At 44.7% G+C, this 22481-nt stretch overlaps 1 protein-coding gene across 11 annotated transcripts in view; it reads right to left on the reverse strand.

Annotated features, from left to right (window-relative positions):
• Positions 1-2594: 2594 nt before the first annotated feature.
• The window catches only part of Marf1 (meiosis regulator and mRNA stability factor 1), a 40934-nt gene continuing 21047 nt past the window's right edge, over positions 2595-22481 (reverse strand). For all 11 annotated transcript variants that reach the window (XM_074059309.1, XM_020164435.2, XM_020164434.2 and 8 more), the window contains 13 exons: positions 22246-22365; positions 21334-21509; positions 19480-19700; positions 18573-18715; positions 18295-18428; positions 17037-17239; positions 15789-16016; positions 12437-12667; positions 10533-10745; positions 8783-8843; positions 8581-8700; positions 6822-6992; positions 2595-5116 (listed from right to left, as the gene is read on the reverse strand). In XM_074059309.1, the coding sequence (XP_073915410.1) occupies positions 4872-5116; positions 6822-6992; positions 8581-8700; positions 8783-8843; positions 10533-10745; positions 12437-12667; positions 15789-16016; positions 17037-17239; positions 18295-18428; positions 18573-18715; positions 19480-19700; positions 21334-21509; positions 22246-22365 (2266 nt within the window). In that variant the 3' untranslated portion in view covers positions 2595-4871. The remainder of the gene's footprint in view (positions 5117-6821; positions 6993-8580; positions 8701-8782; positions 8844-10532; positions 10746-12436; positions 12668-15788; positions 16017-17036; positions 17240-18294; positions 18429-18572; positions 18716-19479; positions 19701-21333; positions 21510-22245; positions 22366-22481) is intronic.

A 22481-nucleotide genomic window follows, 5' to 3' on the forward strand; every position in this document is an offset into this window, starting at 1 on the left:
CTTTCCTGGATTTTCACACATCATTTCCTCTGCCAAGAACTTCTCAGATTCCCTGCCACCCCTTCTTCCTGTAGTGCTCTCTCTAAACTACCTGTGTGCCACTCTGAAGCCAAAATGACTTTCCTAAGCAAACAAGAATAATCACTGTCCCCTTTCCCTCCTCCTGGGCCTTCCCACTGGCCTAGCAGGCAAAGTCTGGTGTCTTGGACCACATTTCCTAGCTTGGGGTGACCCAGCCCGACTCTCCCACCTCCACCTTTCTCCACCACCTCCAGCTTCACAACTTTGCTGCAGCTTCACAACTTTGCTGCAGCAACTTCTGAGGGAACAAAGTGAGGAGAAGCCAAGGAAGACGAAAACAGCATGCTCAGGTGACATCAAGGAGGGTGCACTCCACAGCATCCAGCTTTTCCCTGGGGCCTGCTGCCCTGAAGGACTTTGCCATAGGATGTGGTGGGTGTGAGCACTTTTAGCAAAGCACTGGAAGGAAAGCCAGATGCAGCAGCCAGGGGAAGTTCTCTCTCACCCACTGTCCCTGTGGGAGACAGGGAAACTGAGGCTCTGAGAGGGGAAGCGTTTGTTCAAAGTCATGCAGCACGTAAGTGGTAGAGCCAGGTCCAGGGACCAGAAGCTTTGGGTTGCCTGTGCAAGTTTGCCAGGTATGGTGCTTGGTGTACACATGTAATCCTAGCAGGTGCATCACTGTTCTCGGTCCCTGCAGGTGCTGACAGATCAGAGGTCACTCACAGCCACCCAGCAGCACCAAGCCTCTTTGGATCCTCTTAAAGAGCCTCTGAGCTCTGCAGAGCTGGATGGCTCTGAACTGTGGGGTGCAACTCTTCATCTGTAGCTTGAAAAGCTGCAGTTCCATTGTGTACAAGTGAGGCCACCAGCCAGGACTCAGGCCCACCACCAGGGGGCAGTGGGACAGGCGCCATGGGCTGAGGCAGAACACTGAGCACAGGTGACTTGAGGACAAATGTCAGGTCACGCATTTGGGGATGTGTCAGTGGATTCCACTAGTTAATGTAGTCCATGGCAGATGCCTTACATCCTAGTGAGGGAGATGGAGGTCAATGAGGAAGGCAGGGCTAGCCTTAGGGACACAATCTGGCTGGAGACTGAGGGCTTCGGTATGGAGCCAGATTGCTAGGGTTAAAGTCCCAGCTGGAGCCCTCCCTGTGAGCCTGGCCACTATCCTTACCTCTGCACTTCAGTGTCCAGGTCCGGAAAAACAGGAGAAGGGGGTAACAAGAGAGACAACAGGAAGAGCTTAGAGCCAGGCACATGGTAAAGTCGGTAACTGCTGGGGAGCCTGAGAGCAGGAAGAACAAGAAGGGCTGAGACTGAATGGGTCAGTCAGTTCCAGGCCCTCCCCTCTAGACACTGGCACAGAACAGACACTGCAGGGAACCATGGAAGATGTGACCCAAATGTCAGCTGAAGTCCCAGTCCAAGTGCTTCCTGCACCATGCCAGGACTTCTGGTCCCATGGTGACATTTGACCCTCATTGTCTGCTTCCATGTAACTCCACATCCCTCACCATTCCCTTCCCACAGATGACTCCTCCTCCTTTCATCTCTGCAGTCTGGGTCTTTGCCTGATTCTACCCAGCAAGCTCAGCAGACAAGGGAGGGTGCACAGGTTTATTTCTCTACTGATAAAGGAATGTGGCTCATTGCTCTTCCTCCCATGGGCAATATGGCTCTTAGGGTTTGAGATGTTAAAGAACTTGTTTTCCCAAATCCTGTCATGGGAATGGTAGGCAGAAGCTGTGGAATTGTGGAAGGGGATCTGAGTCTGGGGTCAGGGAAGCTTCACTGAGAAAGGACTCATCTTAGCAATGAGGTGCTGCAGGTACAGGATTTGGGGCAGCACAGGGACAACCATGCCATCTCCTTAGCCCACTCTAAGGGGGCATGGTGGCATTTCAACTTTGCCTGCAAAACTTTGCTGCTGTGAAAGATGTTTTGAAAGCATTTGCCGAAGGTCTTTAGGAACTTGTAATCTCAAACTTTTTTTTTTTAAATTATACTTCGATGGGGGTGGTGGCACATGCCTAAAATTCCAGTACTTAGGAAGTAGAGGAAATAGGATTGTAAGTTCAAGGCCAGTTGGGGCTACAGAGCAAGACCCTGTCTCAAAAAAAGAAATGCACCTCACTGGGAAGCAATGGGTCCTTTTATATTTTTGCTGGGGGTGAAGTGGTGGGGAGAGGGAGTATGGGGGTGCTTCCTCACCAAATCTGTGAAGGAGGTCTCTCCCCAACTGGCTTACTGGAAAAATAGCTTGGCAGTGACAGAAAGAAGGCAGACAATGGGAGGGCAAGCCTAGGGACTGTCCCCAACTCCTAGCTGGAAGGCTACGACTTTCCACACACTGACAGGCTTGACAGGCTGTAAGCAGCAGCCCAGCTGCTTGCCTGGGGCAGGTGCCAAGCCAAAAGGGGCTCTGAAATGTCACACCAGCCTACTTACCACTTCACACCTGTGTCTGGGGGAAGAGTTGGGGGACATAAGTGGAGGATGACTGGGCTGATTTATGACCCTGACCTCCCTCCACACCATACACAGATCATGCCACTCACCTTAGATGCTTGCTTGTAAAGTTTATTGACAACTGTTTGGTCCCAACACACAAAACAGCACTTGAACCACAAAAAGAGTGTTCAAACAAAGTAGACGGTTAAGAAAAACATCTCTTCCCCCAAGCCCGATCCAAAATAAACAGTGCAAGATGGGAAAGGGGGTTGGGGTGATAACTTTCATCTTTTTAAACAGATAAGTCAAATCCAGTACAGCTTTCCACCCAGAAATAGTCTTATCGTCCCAATGCACACATCACTGCGTCATCATTTAATTAAGCCTCTGGATAAAAAAATAGACAGCGATGGGACTGGCCACTGGAGCACGTCACCAACACATGCTTCCGCTGCATTCTCACGCTTTCACCAGTGATGGTTAGTCACACTCCGTCCCAGACTGACAACCCCGAAAATGGCACAGACGCACTCATACACTAGATAGTGCAGAACTCACTTGTCTGCGGCCCACAGAGCCTGCTCTTTGAGATGGTTCCGAGTGACTTGTAATGCCGCCTCTTAATGTTTTTAAAGTCCACAATTCTTTCCATGCTAGCAAACCTGAAGTTCAAGTGTGCAAACTCAGCCTTGTCTCAGAGTAAGGCAACTGATGTGCTCAACACCAACACTATTACCCTGTTTAAAAAGCTGCACATGTGCACTTTACTTCCTGTGACACTATGTCTGTAGAGGAAATGCCTTCAGAAGGATTCAAAGAGTGCCATAATACTTGGTAGGATTTCCAGTGTTGTTCCATCTTGACTGGGGCCAGGTGTTGAGAACTGAGAATCACTGGCTTCATTTAAAAGATTTGGGGAACAAAAATTCAGCTTGTAAAAATCTCTCTACAGCCCTTATTTTGTGGCATTTTATCAAAATGCTGGCTACAAAATCAGAGTCCATTTTCTGGCTTTCTAGAAATTACAAAATGCAAACATTTCCCCCAAAGAAACCATCTAACTAGTGGAAGACCTGGTGCCAACAGGTTCTGCTCTGTGAATGGATGTGCCTTTTTTGCCCAACAAATACAATCCATTGTAAATGTCAGGTTTCTCAAGCAGGGGTGAGAGGCCATCCATGAGCAGACACCTCAGGCACCCAGAGAGAGGAAGGCCATTCCACAGGGCAGTGCCCCCAAAGGCTGGCTTTTCCCCAACGTGAACAGACACCACAAAAAACCCAAACATGCTTCCAACAGCGAGAAGTAACAAGAGTAAAAACACACTATTAAAAGATGCTGAGCTAACAGAAGGACACGCGTCTTCACACGTAAAGCTTCCCAGCTTCCAAAACCAGCTTTAAAATGACAGAAACAAGGTTAAGTTGATCAACCTTGGCCTTCACATGTACAGATAGAACTCCCATCTCTTCCTAGTGGAAATAGTATTGATCCTGTTCCTGTTAAAGTACCTCACCACTTAGCTCTGATTTATAATTTATGCATTTGATGCATATTTTAGAAAATCAGACTCTCCAATATTGCCTCTCGACACACAATAACATGTGTCGTAATCCAAATGCTGACTTTAAATTCCTGACACCAAGACCATCTCCTTTTCCTTAACCTAATCCACATCAAACTGGAACTGAACACAGCAGGGAAGCTTAAAACATCCTCAACTTTCTAGAAAGCTCCTAAATGGAACCCCAAAATGGAAACATTTAAAAGAATTTGTGAAGCCACATTTGTCAACTACAGACATAGTTAAATAAAAAGCAAGGCACACTAACAAGTCACATGGAAGCCAGGAACCACTGTACTTCACCCTGAAGACATAGCTCTACCCCTTCTCATCTCCTCCCTCGCGTGAGCTGCATGCTCACGGAACAGGCTTTGCTTCAAAGACGCGTCAGTCACTCACACACTTAGTTAATACTGTTGGGCGCATTGGTGAGCAAAGGGTGAGAGGCCTGTGACACTACGTGGAGGGTGATACGATCGCACTGGCTCAAGGGAAGTAAAACCACTTTCTGTAGCTGAGTGCTCGCTGCTTACTTCTTCCAGAACAACTGGATTTCATCATAGTTAAGAAAAATTTGATAAAATATATTAAGGATTCTTTAACAAATGCCAGAATTCTTTCAAATAATTGAAAAAAGGAAAGAAAGGAAAACTTCAGCTGCAGCTGTGTTCAATGTAAAGGAAACAGAACATGTGGAATACATCTAAAGAAGAAATACGTGGCTTCTGGGGGCTTCATTAAAACAGAAATGGATGGTTTTTGAGCCCATTTTTGTGTGCAGAATCAGACAGTTTCTTTCCCATCCTAACTATGTTCAAAATGGGAGTTAAAGCTTGGTTATAGGTGCAAAGGAAAAGTTGGCTGCCAATTTTACTCTATTTTTGGGTTGCTTTTTGGCTGGGCTTTCCACAGGGTTCTTGCTGAGCAGCGACTCGGGGGCTTCCGAGGAAGGGCCGGGGGGCACTGGGGCAGCTGCTGGGGCGCATGATGAGCTGGGTTCAGAGGGCAGTTTTTCCTTCTTTACTGGTACTGGGATTTCAATGTTTTCTTCTTGGTTTAAAATCATAATTTCTACAAACACAGAAAAGCAAAACACATTCAGTTCGAGGACCCATAAGAAGTGTTTGTTTTCAGTTTTTCCCTTGAATTTGTCAAAAAATATTTTTAGAACCCACAAATGTCACACTTAGGCCACAGTTTACATATCAGCTGGGTGGCCAATATTATGTGTCACAAAAATCAAATATTATAAATTGCATCTCGTGCCTCCCCTAGATTACAAAATTTTAGAGATCTCATTTCTGGCTACTACTCAATGGGCGATTGTTTTGCACTTAGAGTCTGTGTCATCCATTGTCTCTGTCAGGTCATGATGGATTCATAAGCCATACATGAACTTTCTGAGCCAGGAGGGTCCTTAGTGCCAGGAGGCTCCTGGCCATTCTATTCACAGAGGACCTGAAGTCTGCATGGCCCTAACACTAGGAGTGAGGGGACAAATGCACCGAGTCAAAAACCCAGCCAGTTTCCCTGCAATGTTTATAGAGCCACAAGTAAGCCAATGGCGGTGCATACAGAGCCCTAGTGCTTGAGAAAGATTGATCCTTATACCTTAGGGTCCCACTGCATGTGCTAAAGGGCTCCTGCTACCAGAGGCATGTGCGAGGCGGGAGGGACAAAGGGACAGCAGGTTCTAGCTCCTATTCAGAACACAAGAGGACAGAACTGCCCATGTTCTGCAAGCTGCATTTCTCTCTCTCACATGCACATGGCAGAGCTTATGTATACTGAGTGCACAAAAGCCGCAGCCCCTTGGAGACGCAGCTACCAATTCCAGTTGTGTATTCCACAGGAACACAGGTGGGTCCCCTGTGTTCTCAGCAGGCTTTTCTCACATCACAAGGCAGCTGTATGCATCCTTGATCCCTAACCAAGACAGCTCAGGTCTTCACCAGTCACCAGTGCCAAATGTTGCCTAGAAGACTGAAGATGGTGAGAACCAGCCCAGCAGTGACCCCAGCATAGGCAGAGGGGGACTATGAGAATGAAGAGAATGAAGGAGTCCCTACAGAGCAGTGAGGTCTCCTTACAGTAGGTGGGGTGACATCACTAAAAAGACAAGAGGTTTTAGGTCCACTTCCTAGTCAAATGGCCCGAGGCCAGCTGGCTCCAGTTTTGGCACAAGCTATGCTTTAGTCACCCACCCTGCAAAGTAAGAATAATGGCTCCAGTGCAACATGGTTTGAGTTAACACATGATTGTGTCTGTCTGCCCTGAGCACAGGGCTAGCACTGTGAGCAGCCTAAGGCACTTCACACAAGGTTGGCGCAGTGTGACCCTAAGGTATAAGGATCAATCTTTCTCAAGCACTAGATCATAGGGCAGACTCCAGGTCTTCAAACCACACTTTCATAAGCCCTAGTACCCTCTGGGCCCCAAGTATAGGTAACATGTGTAGCAGGTTCAGGTAAGAGTAGCAGCTGAGCCTCTGATAAGATGAAGGGAGGAAGGTGGGGGGCACTGCCCAGTCTCTGGGGGCTCTTCCATAGCCCAGCATCATCACCCTCCAGTCTCCCTGCTTGATGGTCTCCAGCAACCCCAGGCTGGGAGTCCTGTCTGCACACACAGGGAAGGGAGGTCCTGAATAATCAACACAGGTGGTTACCTACTGCAAACAGTCAGGTATTTCCCCACCCCCATCAAACATTTAATATACTGACATAGTTTTACTTTTTAAACCCACAAAGAAAACGCCACCAAACACAGTGTGACCCACCAGCAGGCTCCCGAGGGCGCTCCTCAAACTGAATGAGATCAGCAGGTTGCAGGATGACGGGATCTGGTCTCAGCTGAGGGGATGGCAGGCATGAAGGGACAGGCGCACACAGAAGGTCGACAGGGGAGCTGCTGGCCAGTCGGAGAAGCTCCTGCTCTGTTTGACTAGGCCCTGCAAGAGAAGGCCACCACAGTCTATCCAGGTGAAAATATTGGGTTGGCACCTCAGGTTTTCTAAGCTTTAAAAATGTAGTAAACAGAAGTACTCAAAGTTAAAAAAAAAAAAAAAGTCTGTTAGCAGAGAAACCCTTGGTGACTGAGATGTCACAAGTCAGTATCTCCTAAAGATTTGTGTTCTTAGAAACACCAGTCCCTCCAGAGGCCCCAGCTGGGAAAAAGAGCTTTGCAGTCACTTCTGAAGAGGGGAAACATACAAGACCCTGAGGCAGTGCACAAGATGTTAAACAAGCAAGGCTCCAAAGTAGAAGACTGGGATCTTGACACCGTCATTCCTTAGCTGATTCTTCCCGGAACTTCCATTCCTCAGCTGGAAAGAGGGAGCTCCAACAGAGGAAGGTTGTGGTGACAGCGCTTAGCAATGCGGAATGCTATAAACAGAGTTCCTCTCTAAGCATAGGATATAGGAACACTTCAATCTATCAGTGCCCCCTCTCCTGGTACTGGGGATTGAACCCAGGGCCTTGAGCATGCTAGTAAGTACTCTAAAACTTGAGTCACACCCTCAGCCCTTTTGTTTGTATTTTGTTTCTGAGATAGGATCTCGCTAATTTTGCCCTGTCTGGCCTGGAACTCTCAAGTAGCTGGGATTATAGATGTGCACTACATGCCACGCTTCTTATAGAGCTGTATGAGGTTAAGATCCTTATACACAGATAACAATAGATTCGAAGTCACTCAGCAAAGTTTAAAGTGCTGTAAAATTCAAGAGAGTTGATTTCTGTCTGGCACAGAGCTGGCTCCACAAAAGAGCCGGTGTGACCCAATGGCATGTGGACAAACGTGGCTGCACTGCTGTCACGCCTTTCCTCAGAAGTCGCTGACAAAGGCTTCTTGACCCAACTTCAATCAAGCTTCTCTAAGCCTCTTCTTGACCCAGCCATGCCTTTGTCTTCTGTGTCCTGTCTGCTCTGTCTTTGCATGTCCACGTCTAGCAAGAATCCTGCTCAGCCAGCTTAGTAAGGCCCCTGCCCCACCCTGATATCTGATCACCCTTACCACCCAAGCAAGTTCTTCATCCCCAGCCCGATACTAAGTCCCTGGACTGCCTTTAGCAGACTCCCATTAGGTCAGTTCAGCAAGAATCCCCTTCCCCAGCTGTCTCCGTATACTAATTTTCTACCCTCTGAGCCCTCACTCTGCTCCTGGCTCTAAATCTCTCCAGACCCTGTAGAATTCAAGTTGAGCTCTCTCCTCCTCTGCAGTAGTCTTGAATTACCATTACCAAGCTATCAAGTCAGAAAGCTTTAACACCTAAATGAAAACAATATTATCACAAAGGGCATCAACATCCCTTTAAGGATCTCACCCGGCCACACATGCAATGAATGCTATAAAATGCAGGCCAGATTTTTCTGTTATTAACTAAATACCAAAACTGCTTTTTGAAAAGTATGAATATTTAACTTTTAATACTGAAATGACATGCTGTCTTACTTTCCTCCACACACTGCACCCCAAGCCATGTCCCTGGCATTTCACCAGCTTTGTCTTATTGGATGCTTCTCTTGTACCATCACTACCTGTTCCAAGCTGCAGTTTTGGGGCTGGGCATGATGATTCAGGCACCTCCAGGATTCGCTCGCTGTCTGCCAGCTGGTTTTCATGACTGGTGGGGCAGAGACCCAATGAGCTCAGCCGGCCTAGAGGACAAGGAACACCCATCAGGAGATGATGGCGAGAGAACCGCAGCTGTTTCAGGGCAGGGGTCAGGGGCTTACTTACTTTTCATGTCATTTTTTAACACTACAATTCTCTTATGACCATGTCCTTTTATCCAGACCACCTGCACACAAGACATACTACTGGTTAAGCAGTGGAAAAGAAGGGGAAATTGCTCTAGAATTTAGGAGGAGAGGGACCTACTGTGTCTGCGTAATTCAGAGCTTAGAAACCTAATTCACGCTGAAAGCCATTTTTCTATGCTCTTCCCTTAGCTTTTAAAGCAACAGAAAGAAGCTGACAAAAGCATGTCTGTTAGAAAAAGCTGAGCAGTTGAAAAATCATGAGACGCAGCTTGAAAACTCTTCATGATTCCTCAAAAGACCATCTTCCCAACACCAGTTTTAGTGTTTAAATGAAAAAAGTTCTCACAGGAGCGTGCTTATCATTTTTTCTAACAGAATTAACAGTGCTCTCCCAGGTCCTCAGACTGAGCTCCCGATTGCAAGGCTGACACAGAAGCTCCCCTCCTCAGCCAGGGTAGGCCAAGGCAGTCTTCTGCTCCTGGGATCTCCATGTGAACTGTTTGTTGCCTTGTCCCCAAGCTTGGCTCCTAAGCTCCCAAGCTCACTACAGGCTGAGCTTCCATTATCTGAAATGCATGGGCTCAGAAATGTCTCAGATTTTGGAGTATTTGCATAGACACAATGAGGTATTTTGGAAACAGAGCCCAAATCTAAACATGAAACTCATTTGTTTCATACATGCCTTATACACATAGCCTGAAGATTTTTTATCCAACATTTTAAATATACCTGTGTTTTGACTGTGACCCATCACATGAGGTTAGGTGTGGAATTTTCCACTTGTGGTGTCATGCTGGCACTCAAAAATTCTTGGACTTTGAAGTAATTTTTTAGATTAGAGATTCTCCACCTGCATTTTCTCACCCCTGCTCAGCTCCTCTAACTAACACATCCTGGTACTCCAGCAATGGCCAGGACTCTAGGCAGGCTTCCCTCCACTCCTGTTTCCCTCAGCTCTACCGTGGATAGCAGTGACTGCGACACTTTCCTGATGCAAAGCTGGGCTCCTCCTGGCTCTTCACAGTACAGACCAGTGCCTTTCCTGGAGAAGCAAAGGACTCAAAACTGAGCTCCTACTTCCCAGGCAGGATCTAACATGAGTTTTAGTTTTCCACTTTTACTTTTGGTGGTGCTGGGGATCAAATTTAGGGCCCTGTACATGGCAAGTGCTTTAACACTGTGACAGCCCTGGTCCCTCCAGCACAGGTTTAATGCCCTGCCACCTCACACTGCTTCTTGCTGCTCCCCATCTGCTCAGACCATTCTCTCCCTTTCTGTCAGATGGTTACTCATCCACATCCTGACACCTGCATTCCAGGGATCCCCCATGCTTGGGAGTGGGTCCTGCCCATGGCCCTCTTCAGTACATTGAGCACAGTGGTCGAGGTGACCACTGTACTGGCCACATTGACCAAACACCTGCCTAGATGCCCTGCCTGCTCTATTAGCCAGCACATTCCTGGTGGCAGGGTCTGGGACTTACTCACCTGGCACACAGGAATTTAATAAAGGTTTACAGAATCAGTGAGAAACACAAAACTCATTTATCTCACAGAATCAGTGAGAAACACAAAACTCATTTATCTTATGCTAACAGCATGTTTTCAAAGAATTGATTTTCAAAATGCTTGCCAGTTTGTTACTCTGGAAGCCTCAATGTTGTGTTCAAAAGTTAGCCTTTGGCTCTTCAGGAAGATACTCTCCATGAAGCTGAGTAAAATACCCACCTGGGGAATGGCTCCCAAGAGCTCCTCCACACTACTGTAGCCGTATGTCTTGGGCTGCAATGTTTCTCCAACATACTTGGCATAGGCCATAGAGAAGTCATGAAGGAAAATCTGCTGGTAGTGGTAAGTATGAAGCAAAGACCGCACATTCTTTGCAAACAAATACAGACTTGTGAGCTTCACACACTCTTCATTCTTATCATTTGTAAAAACCTGGTTCAAAAGGAACAGCAGGATTAGAAACCTTCTCAGTGACTAGCACTAACTCCTCAGAAGTGAAAACCTGCTGACATTGAAAAAGACCAAATTCAGCAACAGCCTGGAAAGGAGGAGGAAGAAGAGCAGAATGAAGGCTTCACACAAGGATCTCAGTCAAGAGAAGAACACAGCCTAGAACAAACTTTAGTTTATCAGCAGGTCTCAGATTACAGGGGTTGGGAAGAAATCCTGAGTAAGCAGGGAAGGAAACTATGGTCTCAAGCCAAGGAGGCAGTGAAGGGGAAGCAACACTGGTGGAGAACACTGCACATATAATAAGACTGAGGCCATTCAATCTTGTCTCCAAGAAACACTGATGCAGGAAGACACTGGCGTTCTTGAAAAACACGACAGAAGCAAATGAGAAACACAAGCATGCACATACATACACACAGCCTAAATGTCTGCAAGTAAACCAGATTTCAGTATCATAAACCCTTTCAGAGTCTCTAATATGCATTAGAATCTCTAAAAGAAGGAATATTTCCCAACCTTAGCTGGCTATGGAAAATCTTTTGTCTCGAAATATCCATTAACATTATCCAGAACTCATGTTCTCAGAGTGTAACTAAACAGAGTTTAGAAAATATTGGACTTGACATCTTTTACTATCACAGTTATGTGATAATAAAAGTTTATCATTCTTTTCTTACATTGCTGAATCTTATTTGTTAGTATCTTATTTAGTATCTTTTTTAGTATCTTATTTATCATTTTCTTTTAAGGGACTATATTAGGTTTTGGTATCAAAGTTCTTTTAGCTACATAAAAATAAGTGGTGGGCTGGGGTTGTAGATCTATGGTAGAGCATGTGCCTAGCATGTGTGAAGCCCTAAGCTTGATCTCCAGGAAAGCAAAAATGAACAAACAAAAATAAGTGGTAAACTACACCCTTTTTCTTCTAGTGTCCTAGAGTGGTCTTTTAAAAATTGGAGTTAACTGTTCTTTCAGGGTTAATTAAAACTCAATTGTTAACCCTGGTCCTGGTACCTTTTTCCATTATAAAATTTCAATGACCTTTATAACCAATATAAGCAACTGATATAATTTTAACTTTCTTTTGAGTCTATTTGTTTATTTATTTATGCTTATTTTGGGACTTGAACTCAGGGCCTTGGGCTTGTTAGGTAAGTACTCTACCACTGGAACCATGCCTCCAGCCCAAGTCAATTTTGACCTCATCTATTTGCTCCGGCTTAGACCTCAATCTTCCTGTTTCCTGAGTGCTGGGATTACCCTCAGCAATTATTCTCTTAAAATTCTTCCAACCTTGAAGTGTCACTCTTAAAAAGTTGTCTGGGCAACCAACCAGTAAACCTTCCTTTCTGACCCTTAACCTCCACTGCTAAGTCACTTGAAGCTATCACATATGCCACCTAAATTCAGAAAGGTCCTGGAGCAGGATACCAGGCTTAATCCTAGTTAAGCATCAGGACACCAGGGCTTTCATCTGACTTCCTTATTTCAGCAGGGTTCCTTTACCTCTTCTATACCTCCATGTGTTCATCTGAAAACAACCAGTCAATTTCAAAGATCTCTAAGGTCTCCGTCATCTACACACACAAATCTAGACCAAGGGGTCATCCAGGAATAGCCAGCTTTACAGCTTTCAACGTGATGGTCTAAAGACCCACAAACACACATACCTCCACCAAGTAAGGCAGACTCTTCAGCAGTTCTGACAAGGTCATGAACCCATATTCACAGGGGTTGAGAGGAGTGCTGTGGGTAGTTTCATAATGTCTCTTGAGCTCATCAACAGAAAGATAGGTGGTTCCTTCCCAAGACATCAACAACACCAGCAACTGGGCAGTGAGAGACCGCAGAGACTTTCGGTTGATCAGCTGAATCTGTTTGCCAGATTCCATATCAGCAACCTGGGGAAAATGAGAATCCATACTTTTTAGAACTCAGGAGAGACGACCTAGGTCCTACTCAGCTCAGCTAATTTCACTTTGTCTAATGAGATCAATAGAAGAAATAACTCTAACTTTTCTCTTAAAGTGAAGTAAAGTGAGTGGGTTTGAACTCAGGACCTCATGCTTGCTAGGCAGGTTTCTACCACTTGAGCCATTCTCCTAGCCCTTCTTTATTTCTTCATTCACTCTTTCCATTCTTCCCTATGGTAAGGAGACAGATGGGTCAGCTGACATCCATCAGCTCAAGCTGGTAACTTAAGGGTTGCTATGTTCAAAGGAGGGGTGAGGTAAGGAGGGACAGAAGGCAGAGTCCACTCTGACCACAGGTAAACTGCACTTTTCTGGTCAGTACTATTAAAAAGCTAGCATTTTCATCTTTAACAGAGTGTCTACTCAATTATATTATTTCAGATTCTGAAGGATTCAGTGTACTGGGAGAGAAGCCTATGAGAGACACCTGTTATCATATGAGGACCAGACGCCACGTGCAAAAACAAGCACTTGGTGATAGACCAGCAGACCTTGGAGGAGGAAGCAAGTCTCTACACTTCACTAGAACTAAAAGCAAGTAATCTTCTGTTCACACACTGCTCAGGCATCAAACCGATGTTCACTCTCTCGGCTTCTCTTCCTCTTTTTCTTGCTTTCCCTGCCTGACCAAAAGCCACAACACCTACGGTAAGGACTGAGTGATCACAGCTTGTCCTCTCTGGGACTCTGGAGTCTTAGAGACAGAGGCACGTGGCCCTTAAAGAACTGTCCCAACACACTGGGTCTTTGTCTGGGTTTTGGGTCTCAGACGCATGGTAGGCCAAGGCCAGAGTGTGCTGGCAGATGTCCACTCCACTTAGACAACTACAGAACTGTATGGATTTCCTGCTCAGGCAGTTCTCTTCTTAAGACACCCACCCACACCATTACTACAACTACTGCCTTTTAACAAAATAAAACCCTCCTTCTTTGATGCTACTGGGACCCCTGTCTTAAGTCTCAATCCCGGCCACAGAGAATTACCTAGGAGGGCTGTGCTAATGCTCAGAGCAGATTCAGGATGATTGCATAAGGAACTCACAGGCAACTCAGGAATTTCCTAGAAGTACTTTGGGAAATTAAGTGGGCAGCCAAGGCTGCACACTGGGGTATCTCACCTTTTTCCATCTTTGTTGCTTGCACAAAACTTCCAAGTTATTTGACTTCATCCATCAGTCTTTGGCCATGGCTTAGAGTCTTCCTGCCAACCTGAGACCAACCCTCCCAAAGTTCTGACCTTTGAACACCTTGGGGACTCAACTTCCTGATCTCCAATGACATCACCTTCTACTCAGATCTACTCCAGACACCCACCCCCAGGGGCATACTCTGGATCTTGTCCTTACCCACTTCCAATATAACTCATTCAAAAGGCTTCCCATGCATCCCACATGCAAAGGACAGTGAAGCCTACTGACATGGGGATAGGAGACCAAAGATGATCCAACTGCTCAAGACTTTGCACCCCTTTTCTGCCTCACCAGCACTGGCCTTCCTATGTGCCCCAGTTCGTGAGCCTTCCCCCTTTCCACTTTCCTATCTATCCTGGCACTAAGGGGCCATTAATTCACTAGCACTGTCCGTTCTTTAAATGCCTTTATCGCTACACTTTTTCCTTGTGCCTATCTGGGAAATGCCTATTATCTGCTTCCCTTGGCCTGTGCCTGAGTGGCCACTCACTCCTCCCCCTCACAAGGCCATCTGCTGAGCTCACAACTTGCCTCCTACATCCTGTTCAATCTCCAAATCAAGCCACTCTCCTGCTCACCATCACAGTTCAGACCCTGTTCATACACTTCTACCTTGAGTCCTAAGTTTTATGATCAGTTCATCTCACCTGCTTGATGGGAAGATAGCATCCTTTTCCTTTTGACAAACACCGCACCTACCTCCATAGGCACTGCCCTATGACCCCTTCTCCCGTAACACTTTACAGTAATAGCTACCCGTCCTGTTCTACACCTCCTGCCTCCTCAGGACACCACCCTTTCTACCTTTGCGTTTATCTTCTCTCTCTCAAGCAGGTCTTTCTCTGCAGTTCTCAAACACACTCAATCCTCTTCAATTGGAAAATTGCAGCCCAAAGCTCCCATGCTCCTCATCCCAGTCTCTGGGTGATGCCCTCAAGCTGGCCCCCTCCTCCCACAAACAGAAGGAAAGCCGTGGGGAAGATGCACTGCCATTCCTCACCTCTGCTCACTGCTCAACCCCTCACAATGGCTTCTGTGTCCACGTCCACTGCTCTTACCAGCAACACCACTTATCACCACCTGGCTAAGCCCTATGGTCACGCTGGTCCTTTTCTGACTTGCCCTTCCAGTAGCATGGGCCCCTGATGGCCATTTCCCTTCCCTGGTGCTGGGACTTGTACTCTCCTAGTATGCTTCCTGACTGCTCCTTCCTTGTTTTCTGTGATGCTTCTCTCTCCTCTAGCTGATCAGGACATAGATAAAGCCTCTCTGCACCTGGGACTGTCGCCACCAATCATGCTTCCCCATCTACCTCGTTCTTCTGGTAGTGCCTTTTCCTGGTCCTGGAGGTGTCTCAACCTACATCTGGGGCTGGGGGAGGGGTGTCAGTGCAGGGCAGAACAGGGACAAAGAGGAAGAAGCCCTCTGATACAGCTTTCCTAGCACTCAAAGCAATTCTGAAGCCATATTTCATCCAAACCTACTCCTAAGTGAGTCAGGATCTGGAGAAAGAAAAGATATGTGATTATAGTCTCTCATGAACCTTGGAGAGAAAGCTGTCTGGAAGGATTTAACTCCAGGTCAGCCTTGCTGAGAATGATGCACCTAAGCACATGTACCCTGGGATGAAAACGGACCTCATCAGTTTAAAAGGTCCATTAGTAAACACATGGGAGGAAGACCACAAATCTAAAGTGCAAACCAAGTCACCCATTCCCTACTGAAGTATTGATGATACACGAAACAAGTTGTGAAGCAACAGCAAGCAGCACACAGTGCCAACCAGCAAGCTGAAGCACCTCACATTCCTCCATGCAGATTATGCCACAAGGTCTAGTCCATGAAAAGTGTCTGTTTACCTTTACAACATGGCAGAGCTTCTGTGTCAAAGCGGAAACAGAACTGACATCGTAGTCTTGAAGACGAAATGTGTACCCGAAAGTTCTAGCATATTCTGTAAGCAGGTCTGCCATCATAAGGCAGTTATCTTTCTGGGACCGCAGAAGCTTAACAAACTGAGCAGCTAGAGCTTTGAACCGTTCCACCTCTGTCAAAGTAAGGATTTTTTCTTCTCCACACTCCAGTACCTTGGAAAACACATGAAAAAGAAAGGGAAGACTGAACAAATTATGATTGTTTATGAAATTAAATGGCATGAAAATGTAAGCTAGTAACTATAAAGCACATGTTGTTTAATGGATATGGAGGTTCAATGGACAAGATGATAAAGTGCTTGGAGGCTGTTTGCAAGTGAAAGTACTTACTGCTAAAGTGTATGCTAATGTGGTTACGACAGTGAATTCTATTATTCCTTATGTGTATTTTAAGACAATACAAGATTTTAAAGCACATTAGGACTCAAAGGTATTAATAAAATCAACAGCAGAATCTGGTTTCACTTAGGGCAGCTTAGCACCAGCATTCTCGCTGTGCTCACCCTACCTCCAGCATAGGGGTTTGAGAAATATGCAGCTACTGAAAGAACACACAGTTTAAGAAATTAAACTATCATCTCTTTTTCAATAATTACCCAAAGAGTTGTAAGAACTTCTTTTTTTTTTTTTGAGATAGGGTGTTACTATCTATGGAGTCCAGGCTAGTCTGGAACTTGTGATCCCCCTGACTCTGCCTTCCAAGTGCTAGGATTACAGCTGTGTACCACCATACCTAGCTGAATAATTCTTTAAAAAAAACTTTTTTGGGGAGGGCAGCACTGGGGTTGCCTGAACTCAGGGCCCCACATTTGCTAAGCAGTCAATCTTACTGCTTGAGCCACTCTGCTAGTCCTTTTTTTGTGAAGGGTAATTTTGAGGTCTCAGGGTTGACTCTGAACTGTGATCCTCCTGAACTCTGCCTCCTGGGGAGCTAGGATTATAGGTTTGAGCCACCAACTGCTGGCTAAGAATAATTCTTTATTGAAGAAAATCCCCACATTAACCTAAAAATACTAATGAGTCAACAACATTGCTTCTCTGATGGGAATATTTCAGACTGTTGGACGCTTTCATAACTCCCTAGTTCCCAGGAAAATAGTTGCTGAAAATGAAAAAAATCCATATATATAATGCTCAGAAAAATACTTACGGAATTAGAATCTCTTCACTTACTTGTAAAATATCAGGTATGGCTTCAAAAAGTTCAAGTAGTTTTGTAAACCCATAGTATGCAAGTTTGCACTGCCGGCCAAAGTGGTGATGGTAAGAGGGAATAAATTTGTTAAAGGGCATCCGGAAGTGGGGTTGGTGACGCAGCAAGTCAACAACATCCTTGGAGAACTGTTTTGTCCTTTCTATTTCATCCTGAGTACGTTCTTTAAAACAAACAAACGAATCTTAAATCACAGTCTTCTACCCATGTATGTTTAAAATCCACCATCTAGTCAGTCACATTTAGAGCTTACAAGTGATCATTTTTGCCTTCTAAACACACATATCTGTCCCTCTTTGCAAGCGGGTCTCACATATCCTGACGGTAGGACACTGGGAAGTCATGAACTATTACAGTGCATTGTGAGGTACCACGCATTCACCTTATGAACTGGAACAATTTTATATCCATCAACCCAGCCCCTTCTCATATAAATGAACATGATACATGTACAGCTATCTGTACATAAAAAGTAATCCAGAAATTATCCCTATGAAATTGTACTTGTGAATATTCACATGCTTTCTGCTTATTCGTTTGATCTTCAGTTAAGCACCAAAGTTTAACAAAAATAAAGAGAAAGTATTTAAGCTTAGATTTTTGCTTCTATTAATTTTTAAGTTAGAATTGGAAAAAGAGCAACATTACAGATTCTAGCCTGAAACACAATCCCCAGACATCACTGTTCCGTAGGAGCACAGATTCATAACTGCTGATCAGTAACAGTAGGAGAACACGACAACAAGCCATTTTAATGACTCCATTTCCCAGGCCTACAGCTGGAACTACTAAAATTTGAAAGACAAAACACAACATTCCTCTTGAGTTTTCGTCCTTCTCAAATGTGACAGTGAAGGAGCTCAGAGTTAAAAAAAAAGAAGATAAGCAACAGCTGTGAGAACAGACTCTCAACTAGAAAACTACAGCTGAAATAGCCACAGACAGGCTTGGCAAGGCTTTTCAAGAAAGTGCTAGTTATGCCCATTTTCCCTGTTGAGAGAATTCTAAAAATTTAGTGTTTTCCTTTTTGTGACAAGTGACTTCCCTCACGCTAAAGAACACAAGACCCACTGTATACCAGAGCAGCAGCTTTCAAACTGCTTTTCGGGGAATCTTCAACTATGGCAAGGGAGGGAAAAGTACACCTCCCTAAACAATTCCATTTTAAAATAACCACTGAGACAGATAGCACCCTTCCAGCGAATGTAGGTCACATACCTCTTTTGGGGATACAAATCACCGTATCATTATCTTGCTGGGACAAGCAGATGATAGTGTCTGGAATCTCTGATATGATATCAATCAACTCACAAACACCATATTCAGTGACATCCCAGTCCTTTGAGAAACACCTAGGTTTTAACGTGGGAAATGGAGAAAGAATGAGTAAAAACCATTCCTACAATAACTCCCAAGTTTTCAAAAATTTAAAATTTGGTGGAAGAAAAAGTGTTCAAAAACATTTGCTTTTGCTCTTTTACTTTCCATCAACTCACCAATGATAAGCCTGTGAGAATTCTCTCACAATGACCTGTTTGCTGGCCTGAGACTTGAGAAGTTTTAGTAAATCCTGAGTAAAGCGCTTCACCTGTGCCCTGTGGGTGAGGGTCAGCAAACGTTTGGAGCCCATTCCAAGAATCTGCAAATCAAACATTTTGATTGTTTATTCTAAGACCTCAGAAGATGCTAACTTTCTTCTTACTGACTCTCTCTCTCTCTCATTACTACCCTCAGAGGATAACTTCCTTTACATTATGCGATGTGAGACACACATAAATCAGTAAAATGTGCAGCCAGAAAGAATAATGATCTAATTGCTTAAAACCTTTTTTTGGCCCTGCATATCCTCTCTCAAATAGTCATGAGTACAGAGAGGAAAAACATATGATCAGTCTGGATAATTAATTTTGACTCTAAAGTTTTTTAAGCCTTTTATTATAAATGGGAAACTATTATACACTGTCTTCAGGCAAAGTTACAAGACAAACTTCGTAGGATCCAGTGCTTATTATGCTCTAGCCCAGTGACTAATCTCCAACTCACTGAGAAAGGTTATGCCCTGACTCATACATAGGCACCAATGTGTAAGCAGGTGGACATTCTCAGCAGCTCCCTTGTAATAATGAACAACTGTGGAGAGAACTGTGCTGGGAGGAAGGAGTCAATCTGCAGACATTAGAGGGAAAATATTCCTCAGGCCTCTAAGGAGTTCCTTTAAGTTAGAACTACAGTTTCCTAAAAAACTGAGAAAGCTTCCTTGGGTAGATTTCCTACACTGTGAAGAAAGCTTCTTTAGGACATTTAGCCAAAACTGACTTCTTAGGAATTTGGCTACTATGTGTTGGGACAGCCAAAGTCATGGAGGAACACCCTTTCAGCCAGGAACCCCTTAGTATTCTTTACCTGCAACACATGAGGCACTGCTTCTAGTAACTCAATCAGCTTGGAATACCCATAATCCGAAACCCGGCACTGCTTTGCAAAATGGTGGTGATAAGAAGGGATGAAATTACTAATCGGTATGACACAAGATGGTTGGTTCTTCAGTAAGTCAATGACTTCTCTACTGAACTGGATCAGCTGGGGATTACCCACAGGACTTTTAGATCGCAAGAGCCAAGGGTCTAGAGAATGAAAGAACATAATTAAGACACAAAGCAGGATTTTATGTGCTGAAAGGAAGTCACTAACTTTGTAGTTTCTGGTTTGAGTTCAATCATGAGCAAACAGAGGGAACCAAGCAGCCCTTTTACATCTCAGATTTTGTACTCAGGTCCCACCGAGCCAACTGGCTACTCAACCTCATTTACGGTCTGGGCAACCATTTCCACATTTTCTCAAAGTTAAGAAGCCAAAGTAAAGCACAGTTCACCATAGTGTTACCTACCGTAGGAGTGAAAATATACAGGAATTCTCCAGTTTATACACTGGTTGTATTTCATAGAGCCATTTGGAGTTTGGTCATATGGAACATACTTTTCCACAGAGCCAAGTATAAATGGCCATCAGTTGGTAGCCCATAAGAACATAATTACTCACAGTGGAGTTGAAAATGTCACCCAATACTATGGAAAGCAGTAATGGACAACCCCAGTACCTAGGAGGCCGAGTCAGAGGAATCACGAGTTCAGACCAGCCTGGGCTACACAGTGAGACCTTATCTCAAAAAACCAACCAACCAATCAATCAACAAATAAAACTACCACGACATAAAACCAAGGAGGAAATAAGTTTCTGCATTATCTTGAATGCTCACACCTAGAAAACAAAATAAAACCCTTTAATTAAAAAAGGACTATCAGATGGAAACCTTTACAGAGGTGGAAGGGGCAACCTAATCCATAGACCCCTGAGCATCTAATCCATAGACCCCTGAGTATCTCACACTGAGGAAAGGAGGAGCTCAGTGAAGAACTCTCACTCAGCACTTCTCCAAAAGGTGACTGACTGGGGCTGAGATCCCTGGTGAGCCTCATCTCTCTACCTGCACAGTAGGGGAAGGGGGATGTAGGAGGAGAAGAGGAAAACATGTTGGGGGTCAAAAAGAAGTAAGGGTCTACATACAGACATTAGCGAGCTAGACGCCGGTGGCTCACGCCTGTAATCCTATCTACTTACAGGCTGAGATCAGGAGGATTGCGGTTTGAAGTCAGCCTGGGCAAATAGTTTGCAAGACCCCATCTCCAAAATAACCGGGACTTGGAGGTGTGGCTCAGGCAGCAGAGAGCCTGCTTTACTAGCTTGAAACCATGAGTTAGTTCAAACTCCAGTGCCACCAAAAGAAAGTAAACATTAGCAACACAGCACGCCATAAATTTCACCCAAATGTTGGCCCAAACTCCCAGTTTCTTTATACAAAGTCACTCGCTTACTCATCAAGGTCAGAAATGTTGACTAAAATGAATTTCAAAGGTAAATCAGCATCAAAAAATATTTCCTTCAAATACCTTCAAATGGCCTTTTTTCAAGGCCAGTCAATTATTAATAAACCAAAGGCTTCACAAAATCAGGCAGCTAAAGAGATGGGTAACTGAAACTTGGATTTTAAGGTTTTTGCATAATTTATGCTCATACTTTCAAAAGTCTGATTTTGCCAAACTCTCAGCATTTTGAAGAGTTTTTAGAAGATCAGAGACCTCAATGGTGTTTTCACACTTGGCAAATGGTGCTGCTGTTTTAAATAAAAGGCAACAACTTCCTTTTAGTCTCACACAGTGGACAATGGGAGGTCTGGAGGACTAAATTCCTAACACCTACCAGTGTTGGGGGGCGGGGGCTTGTTGTGAATCCACTTGACCACTTTGACACCATTCTGAGCAGTGGCAATGTTCACACCTGGAATGCAGGTAATGAAGTGCTCTAAGGGGACCCCCCCATGGTTTTCCTGCACTTCTTCCAGGTCACCAAACTCTGCAGCATAGCAATCTGGAAAACTGAAGGGGGAAGGAAAGGAAAAGGTTAAATAACAAAAAAGCAAAGGCACATGCCAAACAGTAGGCTTTGATGGATCTGTTAAGTAACTTTAGTTTAAATGCCCACAATCTGGGTTTGAATATTAAAACTGAAGTGTGGAGGAGGTTGGTGAAGGGGGGGCAAGTGCTGCAGAACTGGCCTCTGTGATGCATTCTGATGATGCTAGAATTACTGGGCAGTAAGTATTCCCGGAGGACTTAAATATAAGGTGACAGGGTTCCTGGTCAATTACTCAACTGATTTAAAAGTTCAGGGTATTAAGACCACTTAGTCTACCATTGTGGCCCATGGAGCAGATAAATGCACTTTTTGTGATGGTACTTTTTTGTGATGGTACTGGTGTTTGAACTCAGGGCTTTGTGCTAAATGTGCTTTTGAAGAATACTTCTGAGTGCTAAATTTTGCAAGCAGTTGATATTTTGCACTCTTGTGGCACTGCAGGTTTCTAATACAGCACATATTTCTTCCCCAGGGAGAACACAATGTCTTGTGTTAATGTTTGTGAAATTCAACACAAAGTCAAGTTTTCTCATTGAAATACTGACTGACTAGATCCCATCTCAGATGGACTTTGACTGTAAGCCTGGTAACATTAGGACAAAGAGCTCCCCACCTTTCAGTGTGTCAATAGCAGGCATCCTCTCTACAGAAAGGATGGCGTGCTGTTCCAATACCCACAGCTCCGACAGGACTCACCTTAGCAAAGGCACAGTACCCTCGTGGGTCTGGAGAAGACTATGAACCTGGGATGCAAACGTCTTCAAAGAGAGAATCACAAAAGGAATCTTGTAAGCGTCTGGATCAAATTCATGTTCACTGTAGAAAAGAGAACAAAACAGTCACTGACATTCCTTAGAGGTCCAAACTTTCACAGGGTAATTAATTCTAATAGATGTTCCATAATCTTCCATGAAAGAACTGCTTCTGGAGGG

The sequence above is a fragment of the Castor canadensis genome, chromosome 17, assembly GCF_047511655.1.
Source record: "Castor canadensis chromosome 17, mCasCan1.hap1v2, whole genome shotgun sequence".
NCBI classification, from domain to species: Eukaryota; Metazoa; Chordata; class Mammalia; order Rodentia; family Castoridae; genus Castor; species Castor canadensis.